This window comes from Nothoprocta perdicaria, unplaced genomic scaffold (assembly GCF_003342845.1).
Source record: "Nothoprocta perdicaria isolate Ctin4 unplaced genomic scaffold, notPer1 scaffold_3, whole genome shotgun sequence".
Taxonomy (NCBI): domain Eukaryota; kingdom Metazoa; phylum Chordata; class Aves; order Tinamiformes; family Tinamidae; genus Nothoprocta; species Nothoprocta perdicaria.
The window spans coordinates 10,238,010-10,251,177 of NW_020455532.1; the positions used below are offsets into that span (position 1 = coordinate 10,238,010).

The 13,168-nt window shown below is 42.0% G+C and overlaps 1 protein-coding gene across 1 annotated transcript in view; it reads right to left on the reverse strand.

The window, feature by feature from the left end:
• Positions 1–2,393: 2,393 nt before the first annotated feature.
• Positions 2,394–13,168, reverse strand: part of ACTR5 (ARP5 actin related protein 5 homolog) — an 11,693-nt gene continuing 918 nt past the window's right edge. The window contains exons 2-9 of the mRNA XM_026042186.1: positions 12,631–12,860; positions 11,318–11,487; positions 10,125–10,342; positions 9,569–9,751; positions 6,996–7,118; positions 6,295–6,434; positions 5,580–5,712; positions 2,394–4,124 (exon numbers count right to left, since the gene is read on the reverse strand). Coding sequence (XP_025897971.1) covers positions 3,867–4,124; positions 5,580–5,712; positions 6,295–6,434; positions 6,996–7,118; positions 9,569–9,751; positions 10,125–10,342; positions 11,318–11,487; positions 12,631–12,797 — 1,392 coding nt within the window. The 5' untranslated portion in view covers positions 12,798–12,860 and the 3' untranslated portion in view covers positions 2,394–3,866. The remainder of the gene's footprint in view (positions 4,125–5,579; positions 5,713–6,294; positions 6,435–6,995; positions 7,119–9,568; positions 9,752–10,124; positions 10,343–11,317; positions 11,488–12,630; positions 12,861–13,168) is intronic.

The window sequence follows — 13,168 nt, forward strand, 5'->3', positions numbered from 1 at the left end:
AATGCACCTTTTTTTCCCCCCCCCCTTGCATGCCAAAAACCTCATTTTCCCAACCAGACCACCTGAGAGGAATTAGGCTCCTCTTGATTGTTTTTTTTTTGGGTTTTTTTTTTTTTTTTTGATTACTTTTGCAGAATCTCCTCAACAGACAAAGGAAGAAGTCACTTGGTACTTCCCTCAAGTCCTGATACAAGCAAAAAGTCTACAAAAATCTTGCCCTGCTTAGGAACAGGAATATTAGAAGAAAAAAATAAATAAAAAAAACAAGTCCAAGTGAGACCATAAATCTGCCTTGCCCCATATTCTGGTAGTGATCAACAGCAGTCAATTCCAGTGAGAGAAAGAATCCAGAAGTGGTTCTCACCATAATATGATATTCTTTCAGCTCCAGGAAATGCCTGATTTAAAGATCTCCCAGCTGCTTATGCCCACTTGTGTATTAGGCACCAATTTACCCAATACCTGTGATTTTGTCAGGTATCCTCCCCCTTCATTTCTTTTCAGTCCTCCTACAGCTCTGCAGTAAGTGCTCCCTGTTCCGCTGTTAGCGCCAAGACTCATYGCTCTGCTCTTGGGTTAACTTTGCTGATACAAAACCAAGATCTGAACACGCAACTTGTATGAAATGGAAACAAACCCATCTGCTCAAAAAGAGAAGGGGAAAAAAAAGATATTCCTGAGAGCACAGAAACAGTAATAACCTGAAAAATAATAACCTTGAAATATATCACTCTGTTGCCATAAGAGCTAGAGTTAGGCTTAKGCAAAGAACAAGGAGGACAAAAGCTATGCATCAATTAAACATAGAAAATGATCATCTGAAAAGAGGCAGGAAGTAGTAGTCTGAAGGACATTCAGCAAAATGTGCTGGACAAGCAGGGATTTGAGCCATTTAGGACTCAGATGCTTCACTGAGGTCAGTATTTAGGACGTGGCTATCTGCAAAACAGCAGCAAGGATAAATAATGGGAATCAGAACAGCTGCACCGTGCCTGAAACATGGGCCTGGGGTGGAAATCCCACCATATGACTTGGAGGATAATGTTAAATCCACTACAACATTCTCCACGTCCCTGCTCATCCCACACAAGCTTCAAAACTTCTGCTTTACAAGCAGCTGCTACAGGATCACTGCAGGCTGCCTCTGAAGGGATAATCCTAAATTTCAGGCGACAGTTCACAGGCATCTTCTCTTTCTTCTGCAGTGCTGCCTTACCCAGCACATTAAGTATCTCAGAGATGAATAACTGGAGCAAAGAGTTCTAATCTGGGTGTCCTAGCAGAGGTTTAGCAGAGAAGTGTGGCTGTTTGAAGTCGCTATAGCACAGGAAACATCAGGAACCTTGAAGAGCAGCAGCAAGCCCAGCACACAGCTCCAAAGGAAATCTGGGACATTAAACACTTCATCTGTGTTTGGTCTCCAGGGCTTCTCACTGACGTGATGTTTCCCCTATCTTATGGGCCCTGTGAAAGGTGGGACCCACTTTGRGCTCACTTTTAGATTAAAAAGTCTGAGCTCACCAAGGTTGTTAAATTACAAGCTGTACTTTTGTATTCTTTGACCTGAATTAGGCAATAAGTGAATCATATAATAAGGTTACCTCTTGCTTTGAACCTAATATACTGAGTACCACATGCGAGTCACTTGTCCATCTCTGAACTGACAACTGCATTTTGCCAGCTTCCAGGATACGGTTTGTGAGGATAAACACACTAAAGATTAGGGCTGCTTACATAGCAGCTTGGTATCATTGCCAAGGTCGTTTGGCAAAGGCCCTCAGAGCCTCAGRTGAGTCTTCCTATCCACAGATTTTCTCCTCCCTTCCCTGTGAGGTTTTTCCACCCTGGATTGGAACTTAAGGGTGGAAATTTTATCCTGAATGGATAAAATTAATCCCCTGCAACATTCATGCTTTTCATACTGCTAGCCAAGTAATTAGGTGATGACCAACACATGTACAACAGCCAGGGACTGTGATCATTTTGTCCAAGTTCATTAGTTGCTCAGTTATTATGGGGAAAGAGGGACAAATCACTGGCTAAAATTTAGGAGACAAGGTCATGTTTCCCTAAGGCTGTGCAAGCACCTCATCTAGCATCTCTGTATTGCACCAGGCAGCTCTGCTTCAAATTAATACAAGTAAAACAGTTGAAATGGTTGGACCCAACATTTAAACATACTGTAACAGGTAACAATTTGAATCCCAAATTACATGCATCAAATCCTGTGGCAGAAACACCCTCACTTCATAACAAAAGATCACTCATATTCTGTTTTGAACCTGCAGCATAACATACCTTAAGGTCTGTAGCTCTTAGACTTTTTTTAAGCCACCACTTGTTCACCATTAGGTTCTCTTGTTCACCAATTAAGTTTTGGATATTTTCCCATAGAATTATCTTTTCCTATTGGAAAACAGTTTGCAGCCTACTGGTTCACAGCTCTTAGGAAACTGAGGGAGGTGCCTTAGGTTTCAATTCAGCATTTGGTATTGATTATTCCCTTGCAAAAGGGTCTTGTTCACCACAACACCTGAATTCCCCATCCAATTTCAGCTGGAATTCATTGTGCAGGAGGAGAGGGGCCCACCTGCAAACCTGCACTTTGCAGCAAGCTAAAATTATTCAACCAAATACAGGCTTATTGCTTTACTCTTTAAAGGAGTCAAATGACTGAAACATTAGTCTGTGATAAAGCACCAAGAGAGTTTGTTTAGCTGTTAAGACAACTTGATGATGATGATAGTCTAGTCTGCTTTTAGTCAGACTGCAAACAGAATTTAAACATTATCTAGCAAGTCAAAAGGTAAATTTGTTGACCTCTTAAACCCTCTTGGAGCTTCTGTTAACCCTCACCACATGGGTGCTGGCACTCATCACAATACTGGGATACCACAGTGGGGATTTCTGGCAAGGGAGCAGTCTCCTCCTTTCCCAGCCTTGCTAAAATAAAGCTGGCCCTGAGGGTTCCAAAGGAATGAGCCAAGGTGTTCCCAAAGGAGAAAGCCAACAGACCATGCATTACAAGGTACCGATTACAAATTAGCTTGCCCCCAAAAAGGGCAGGGATATCCCCAGCCAACTCTTTCAGACAGGAATATAGAAGAGTYCCGCCAGTCAAGAGTTCCCCTCTTCTATCACCACTCCTGCAAAAAACAAGGACTGTAGAAGAGCTGGAAATCCTTCTGTCCGTGCTTGATGAAGGGTTCTCTTCACAGCTGGGCAATCCTCCATACGAGCAGGTCTGCAGTTTCAAGGAGGCCACCAGTTCACCAGCAGAAATCACCTCGAGTCTCAGCACAGATTCCACGGAGGGTTTAKTCAGAAATGCAGAGCAGAGTGGGGGGGAAAATAAAAAGTCAATGAGGCTGCAAGTCGTAGGTGCCTCGGGAGGGAGCCCACAGGGCAGCCCTGTCCCTCATGACACGTCCTGACGAGCGCTCACACYACGAGCAAGGGAGACGCCTGCTGGGCTCATGGGCTTGATACAAGCCTGGATTTCAGACCACGCAATATAAAGTATAAAAACAGTACRTTTTAATTAAAAAAATAGTATAAAGCACACTTGAATAAAAATCCTGAGAGAAAGTTGGAGAAAATGTGCATTCACTGGAATGTTCTTCCCTCCTGTGTTCCTTCTGGCCAACACATATTCCTGTGTTACAGAGGTGACGAGCACTACAACTGCCAGCTGATGCCCAGAGCCTTTGGCCCCAACCTCCTCCTCATTCAAGTGACCAGCTGAGTTATAGCAAGCTCTCCAACCAGCCAGCAAGGCGAGGCTGAGGCCTACGCTCAGCAGAGCACCAATTCTTCCCTTCCTTGCCCCGTTATGTCCCCAGGAGAGGAGGGGACAAGGCCCTGGGCTATGCCTGGTCACAGGCACCGCCTGTGCTGGACGCCAGTGTCCTGCTGGGTGCCAGCGCCTCCGTCGTCCGCRGCGCCTGCTTTGGAAGGCGAATGGGAACGTAGACATTGGAAGCACAGTGTTCCTTGAGGTATTCCCCCCCYTTTTCTTCATAGTCCTTCCTGGTTATCCAGCCTTCCTCGCGGTTCATGTATTCCACTGCCCAATCCCTAGCCCCATACCAYGCATCTAAAACAGGACTGGAAGCAAGATGAACCTGGATGGGAGAAAGATAGCAGGGGATCCCTGTCAGTGCAGAACACCAATTTCTTTCAGAACTAAACACAAGAGGACAAAAACTGGCCTTTTTTAATCCCAATTAGGCTATTATGTGGTGCAAATCACTAATTTCAGAAGTCTGAGTTCACTCAGTGCCTTTTAAATAACCTGTGAAAGGTTATGACAGACTCTGAAGCATCTTCAGTTAGAGACCAATTTTCTGTGAGCCTGCTCGGTTTCTATAGCTTGACAAAACAATCTAMAATTCCTGTCCTACAGGATAGGAATAGAGGGTGCATCCTGTTCACAACCAGCAGTGCTCACAGCTGGAAGTCAAGGCTGGAGGAGGTGGTGGTGCTGCAGAACAAGCTTCAAGCACACCAACAACACTGCCAGGAATTGCAGCAGCAGGGAGGAATCCTGCAGGCTAAGCAGCAGCAATATGTGGGAAAAGACCATGCATGCTCTTTTTCCAGTGGCAGAGATTCCTATTTCCATTTAAAATGTTCCTATTGCTGCAGCATGAAATGCTTTCCTGGTCCAATTCTGGGGATGACTGTTAGACACCACACGAGTGCCATGTGTGAGATGCAGGAAGTGACAGATTGCTGTTGGGGCACACCATGGACCATGTTTAATGGAAAGAAGGAAGCTCCTACACAGTTATAAGCTGCAATATTGGAAGCAGGAAAAAAGGACCACAAACATAGGCTCAAAAACAAGGAGTAACACCCTTCCCAGAACKACATGCACTACATGTTACAACCCACTACATGGTGGTAACTTCCAGTCACTTTCTTTCAGACATAGGGGCCCAAACGCTACATGCACTCATTTTGGAAAGAAATGGCTGTAGAATCACAAGRCTATATTCACACTCCTCTTTCTCATGCTCTGCAAACAATTTTGCTGTTCAGGAAGGCAGGAGACTTGGGAAAACTCATAAGGTGGTTTCAAAACAGCAAGGAAGGTTCCTACAAGTTTCATTACAAACTTTACAGATCCTTCCCTCATTGCTGCTTTTTTTTAACTAGCAAGAATAAAATAAGAAAAAACACATGTTCAGAAGATACCACTGAACCTCTTTTGCTGCCATCCCAGCTAAGCATTACATGTAATAAATCCTCTATGTAATTTTTTTTTTTTTCAAGCAAGTTTGTTTCTCCCAGCAACTACTCCTAAGGTCGTTTGTTCCAACTACCCTCATGGTTATGAAATTAATCTGCAACTTTCTAGCCAAATATACTTGCTTGTGGCTCCATGTTCCCTTAGCTAAAGTAGCTTTTCCTCTTCAAAGACAGCTGCATCTTTGCTTACCCTTCACTCCGTCATGCAAGAAAAAACTGTTTTCAGTATCCTGTCATCCCATGCTCATGTCCACCTACTTGACCTCTCCCAATCTGCAACACTTTTATAGGGTAGAACAGATTGCTCATGTGCAAGTCTCAAGTACCTGAAAAGATGACTGGAAGGGCCTCATTTCCAGGAGCTCTTTCTGGACTCTGGCTTTCAGTCCAGGGTACATTGCATTTCCACCAGTGAGGAAAACATTCTGGACAAGAACAGCTTGCTGCTCCTTTGGATACCTGCAAAGGACAAAACATCCCCCATCACTTCCACTCTTTCAAGTGCCTCACTCCTATGAATTGAACGGCTATGGAGGATACCAATACCTGTCTTCAAGAATGACTTTGAGAAAACCTTTTTTTGTTGTTAAATTCAGTGAAGTGGCATAAGAAAATCCTTAAAGCACATTGAATTGTGCCTCATAACCCATTAATTTTGTACAGCTCRTGCTCTGAGAAGCAGCATCCATCTCTCTCAATCATCTGCTCTGGTGGGTGACTTAATTCTAACCTTCAAGTTGGCTGGAAGCARCTATCTATCCAAGTGTGCCTATTTCTTAAGTCACAAGGGTCACACTAATTTGGGTCTCAAACAGACCCTGCTAGCTCACTGCTTCAAGGCATTCAAGCATTTGTTGCTCTTCTCTGTAAGAACTTATACAAGTAGAGATTTACATATGGTTTCCTGAATATGAAACCATCTAACCAGCAGTGCTCAAGCCCACAAAAAATGATTATTSAAGTATATTTTTCTCAAATTGCTGCCAAATCAAAGTAAAATCAAAGTAAAAAAACAAGAGCCAACTAACTTCGGAAACTTACCTCTCAAGGACATACTGCATGGTTTCTGCTATTCCTGCCTGGTCTTCTCCTATCAGGGAAGGCTGGAAGACAATCTCTGGAGCCCTGATTCTCTCRGTTCCAAGGAAAAGCTGGTGGTACTCTGCCAGGTTAAACACGGGCTTTAGTAGTAAAAGATTGGAAAGCAGCAGAAAAATAAGTTAAATAACAGTATGATAAAAACACTCTTCTTATTCCCCTCCAAAGCGCTTCCATTTGCTCAATCAACTTTATTCTAGCAGGCAGTTAATAGCATTGAGTACAAGGCYATCATCTATGCAAAGCATGCAGAAAGTTTCAGTTATAAGTTAAGTCTCTAAACAGTCCTGTACAGAAGAGACTGCAATCTCAAGTAGAGGGTGGTGTAATAAAAGGATTTTAAGACAAGGTTTCAAAAGACTAAGGAAATTAGAGTTATGCTCTATCTGCTGCACTCACTTCTAAGGCTCTGCTTCACAAATTCAATGTTTTGTTCGCTGGACCCTCTTGGTGTGACACTGGGCTATGGATCACACACRAAACATGTTCAAGCAGAACTTTTGCTCAAAAACATCAGCTAAGCCTCTCTCCTCATAATAATCCAGARATCTCTCCCAAGAGTGCATCTGGAGATATGGCAGCAGTCTAGTTGAATAACCAGCAAACAGTATCTCTGGCACACGGTGTAAATACAGAAGTCAAACCTGCACTGCAGCAACAGGCTTCTCAACTTCAGGCTGCTCCTCAGCAAACAGAGGCTCAAACTCATTAATACTTTCCACATCCTCCAGGGACTGTTCACTGCCTAATGGATCCAAATCAGGCGTCTGGGAAAAGGAACAGGGAACATGTTATTGAAGCAGGTTAGCTGATGGACTAGGCATACAAGTGAGTGTAACTCTGTTGATACATGGGGAAATTCAACCCCAATCCCTTAACCTTCAGCTCTTTTGGACTAGACCACATGGTTCTCTCCAGCACTGAAGAACAAAAATCACAGCAGTGAACAACCTGGAAAGCAAAAGTTAATACATACACTCAAAGCAAAAAAATAACCAATGATGCTGACTCGGGAATTAAAGTCAAAAAGCTGCCAGGATCTTAAGCCATGTCCTAAATATAACAACATATTAAACTTATTAAAATAGCTTTTCAAGTTGCTTAAAGCTTGGTGCATTTCCAGCACTTCTAACTGCTCTATAATTAACATTTAATTCCCTGCCTTGCTTGCGTAGGTCTGRAAAACAAATATTTGCTGGCTGCAAAGCCACCACACAACACTCGACAGTTGCTTAGTTTCAGCTGCCTGGCATTACTATACGGAATATATCCAAAGGAGAAAAAATAAATAAAACCAAASAAAAATATAAAAAGCACAAGATATTTTACACATACACAAAGGTGCCCCAAAACTCCTTCCTGAAGTATCACACAAGATCCCAGAGTATCACTGGGAAATGAGAAAGATTATGTCAGTTATTTCATCATTGTAACAAAACAGCTTCAGTAACGACATCTTAAGGATTCATTTTTGTAATTTAAACTAACATTCATAGGAATATTTAGCAAGCAATGTGGGGAGGAGACAAAACTACATTYCAAAAAATCCTCAAGTATCTAGTGTATGCTCAAAACAAGCAACTGCTCAAACCCCAAATCTAAGGAGTCCTCACTGTTAAGTTCGGATTGCTACTCATTATCTCCAATGCTTTTTTCGCTATTCCCTTTCTTATTCTTAAAAAGAAATAGCAACAGAAAGGAATGTAGAACTGTTGAAGAACTGGCCCAAGACCTAGGACATTTTGAGCTCTTTTACACAGCCCCAACCTAACAGACCATCTTCGTGGGTGAATTCTGTGATAACAATAGGCTTTCTCACAAAGCATAGACCAAACAGAAGGGACTGCTGATCCACCCCAAGGTCGGGACAATCCGTAACAAAAGGAGGAAGGSAGCAAAACCTGACATGTCTAAACTTGCCACAACCATGGGGCAAAATTATAAGAAACTGACTTTCAACTACTTCTTTCTGGAGCATTTTTGTTTGACAGAAGGCAGGAAGGTGCTTCCCCACAATAATAAATCCAGGGTGGGGTTGCCAAAAAATCCCACTGTCCTCATACTTATAGATGATGAGCTGATAAGGGGAGGCRAAACAGAACTTGGAGATAGCAGAACGCCTGCTAGTTTTAGCCATATCTCATTTCCCCCCAAAACACATGGGAATTTCTACACCTGGCACCACTTTCCTCTATGCTTCACTTTCCTGTTTTCCTCCCTACCTTTCCCTGAGGAGAGGCTGATTAAACTAGCACAGCCTCTAAATYACATGCCTTAAAATAAAGCATAGCAATTAACCTTTCATTGTTGTAAAAAGGAGAAAAGACAAAGTCTGCYCTGCAATTGCATGTAAAGGAGCTGGAACAAGGCAATAAGTTCAGGGATTCCCATAAAAATCTCCCTCCCCATGTGAAAGGGAAGAACAGAAAGAAAGATATTTTGGGAGAAAAGGGGGATTTCTTAAGTTCTCCAGTAACTTCAATAAGAGGCTACAGATTTTTAAGGATCATTGCTTGTCCTAGGATCCTAACAATCTGAGGTTTGAAAGTATTTAAAGCTCAGTATCACTTCAATATGTCAGATAATTGAAAAAAATGATACACCAGGTTCCCTTACTCATCAAAACTAATGCAGAAGCAGAGTTCAAGGTTGGTTTGAGTTATGAATGAACTGGTTTCACATTTAAGTTAATTACGAAGATCAGGCATCACATTTAAAGTCTGCTCAGCAAGTTAACCTTAACTAAGGATTCTGCTGCCAGAGACAAGGGAAGCAGTTTATCTTTTGACTGGTCCTGCCCATTTGGCCAATTTCCTTTTCCTCCAACCTCTTCAAATGGGCAAGAAATTTGTTATGAAAATTATTTCACATAACTGCCCACTTTAGCAAGTGTCAGGAAGCCTAGGGATTAGGCTCAGATTTATACAGCACACAAAATAAAAATCAAACTAGAAGAAATACTCTAGAGCACTGCCCAAACAGCACAGAAGAAGTTACTGACTTTAGGCATATGCTACAAAATAAACACCATAGCTTTCTGTAATGCCTCAGAAAGCAGGTAATGGGAGGAATAAGAGCCAAATTAACAAGGGGTTGCAGCGTGTTAAATGAAAATCTTTGTTAGTTAATCAATTTGCCTGCAGAGGCATTTGTTCAGACACAGAAACTGAACTCCCTCAAAGAAAACAACAACAGTTGAACTTGGTGAGTGTTGTACCTCTGGTTTGCTGTCCACAACGTCCACTTCAATATTGACTTCTGCCTGGAGAATTTTCTGCTTTGTTTGTTCAATTGCCAGACTCAGTTTATTGATGTAAGACTGAAGTTCTTCTGCAGAGTCCATGTTCAGCTCCACCAAAGCTTTGTGAAATTGATCCATTTGACCGTCTTCTAGGAGTTCCTAGAGACAGGACACAGCTAGTTGTGGGTACAGTATGGGGTAATCAGCACTATGAAACCATTAAAGACACTTTTACAGAACTGAAAAGTTTAAATGCTGCTGAAGCACAAACAAAAGTGCCCTCAGAACCTCGAGACACCCCCTGCATCAATAACCTTTCAATTTTATGTTGCTAGTAACCTTAAGAAGCCCGTATGACCTCATAAAACAGCTGGGCCAGCCACAGCTTATTTACAGTGACCAAGGCAGCTGTGACATTACAAGACAGCTGGAACAGTCATATCTTCTTTACAGCACCATMTGACCTCTCCAATGAGGCTCTAAGTGCAGCCTGACCCCACGGTAACATGGGGAACTTCCTTATCATGATTACCTGTACGTAGAGCAGCCTGTCGAGCCTTTCCTGGTCGAGCTGCAGCTTCTCCTCTCGACGACGGGCATTTAGTTCCTGAAGACGACGCAGCTGCTGCTGCCGCCTCTCCTGCTTTTCCTCCGACGTCAGGGTGCTGCCCAGGAGCTTGTTGGAGAAAGGCAGCTGCATCTTGTGCATGTTGTTCTCATAGTACTCTGGGGAGCGCCACTTTTGCAGCTCTGATGTTTTGAAAATAAAAATTACTGTTTTGCTAGGCTGAAAATAATGATTTCTATCTTATAAGCATTCCATACTTTGAGTTCAGACTTTAAAGAAAGAAGGGAACAGCCTAGTCTAGGACTCTGCCCACCTCCTGGCAACCATTCCCCTTATTTAGSTTCCCTCAAAGCACTACCTTCTAACCACACACAAAGCCAATGTTCCTTAGGGCTCTGATCTCCAAAAAAGAAGAAACACAAAGGCTYAAGACGCACCTTTGAAGTACTTCTACCCACAGTAAGGGAGAGAAATTCCTCATATTTTTAAGGACTTTTGCATAGTGCCAGAGCAAGGTGTTTTCTTCTTTAAATACTRTTTCAGGTGTGACAAATTTCAGGAAAAACTAACAACACACACAACAKGTGTTTCTCTGCAGTTCTGAAAACTCTTGAAACCATTATGCTAGGGGTACAGGAAAGCAAAGGAAAAGAAAAAAAGGTTGGGCAGGATGAGCTCTGATTCTAACATTTTACTGGGAGTAGACAGTAAAACAATTTAGTAAGGTTATTCAAAAATATTCAGAATATTCAGAAATATTCTGAAATATTCTGAAGGTTGATTTTAAAATATTTCCCTTCAAAACAATCCCAATTATCATTCACAGAGGTATCTGAATGAATACARAAAGGACTTTTTAATTTCTAGCTTTTTATTTTATTTCTAGCTTAACGCTATATTCTTCATTTTATGGCATCTTATGACAGAACTCTGAAGCTGTGGTCAAGCTTTCACTATGAAGTGGATTAATGGAAAAAGAGTTGCAAAGCAAGAAGTATATTAGCAGTCAAAATTACATATACCTATATATAGATATAGGTAGGCATATCAGCAGCCAGTATATGTCAGTCAGAACTCAGCCAGTCTGAGAAGGGATGCAGAGGACAGAGTTGAGGTTGGATTAACGTTACCTAGTGACAAATTACAGCTGTCCTTACCTTCTATATAGTCCTCTGCAATGTAGCTATGCTCATGCAGTATTTCCTCCATACGGCTGAGAGTGATGGCAGCAAAATGTCCTGGGTATTTTAGCTGAAGGAGGCGTTGCAGATACACAGCAGCTTGACACCCTCCAAGATTAATACGCTTGCAGTTTTTAGCATCCAACCTGAAAACCCAAGAAAGAGAAGTGAGACTGGAGAGATTTGCAAGTCAAAGGTAAAATGCACCTTCTACTATCTTCATAACTACTTCATATCTGATACAATCAAGTAGAGAGAGGTAAATTCAAGTAATTTCCAAATTTTATTTACAAGAAGTTAACACCTTGGCTTCTCCCAGACAACAACCATAAGCACTGCTTTGATTTTTACAAGTACTTTTTGAAAGGTTCTGTTCTGAGGAAAAAAAGAAGCCAAAAATCAATGCAGCGGGGAGAACAATGAAGGATTCAACTTCCCCTATAAAGAGCAAAGGTTTAGCCAGAATTTCTATTTCTCATTATATTTGGAAGGCTATCAGATGGTAAAAACTTTTAATTAAGACTAAGAACAGAGAGTCTATCGGTTTATAGTTTTATTAAAGCTTAATAAGGATGATGTTTAGGGAAACTTGGAATTAAATCATAAAGAGCTTGTTGGCAGCATATGAACACACAACTATAGTTGCACATCACCATGAATTAAATTTTGCAAAATTTAAGGCCAGCTTGGAACTCCATGGCTAGAGATGAAATAACTCTGGCCACAGAAAGCCAAATGTCTTGGTCTTTTTCAAGAAGTGAAGTAATGGTTAGCAGAGCCAAAAATTGCTTCCTCTCACCTCTGTGTCCTTCCACAATGAGCCAGGTACTACGCTAAAAGTCTTGAGGTAACTGCCAGGCAACACAAAATGACTTYTGGCACTGAGGATTTTCAAGAGGGGACACCAACATAGCAGCCTAAGCAGACCACCTTCGTAAGGCCTGCACAGATATCACTCTCTTTTCTCCCAAAAGCTGCATTAAATACTTGCTTTTCACATCYGATCTTGTGCAAAGCACACAGCTTCTTTTGTTTTTGAAAATTTGAATGTCTGAATAGTAACTGAAGAGCAATACACAGAAGGACAGCACCCACTTCAATTCAAAGTTCAGTCAGCRTTAACAAGAGCTGCACATATAGTTCTTCTCTTCAGTATAGATAGTAAGACCTGGTAGGAACTCACAATGTAGAGGCCAGAACACTTAATGCTAGAGGAACAKGTATTTTAAGCACTAAAAAAAGTCAATGGCAGAGTGAAAATCATTGCACTTAAGACACCAAGAACTCACCTGCCCTCTAAGACTGGCAAAATATGCGTACACTGGTAACCTGAGGATATTATCAAACCGCTGCAGGGCCAGTTCTGCCTTCTGTTGTGGTAGAAGCTGTACAAGCTGTCCACGCCGTAGGACACTTTGGGCACTTGGTAGCATTCGAAGAGGAGCTCCGACATCATCTGCCTCGAGTACAGGGGGTTGCACACAGCTTCCGTCAGCACTATCGGATGATCAACGCAGCCCTGGAAGAGACACGAGGGGGATGAATTAAAAAAAAGTATATGAAAAAGAAAACACATGGATACTCATCCCTGTCTTTAAACATCAGTGGCAACTGCCCCACAACAGCAGCTRCTTTATGGGCAAGTTAAATGGCATCTAGTGTTTCAGAAGAAAGAATCCTATAACAGGATTTCCACTGTTAATTTCGTTAGGAAGGAAACTTCCTAATGAAAAGTTAGGGAGGAGGCAGACAATGGACTTTTAGGAAGCACTTGTAAAGGCTTCTAAGTTAAATAAATGGAAGAGGAAGGAAGAAGAGGAAAGAAGA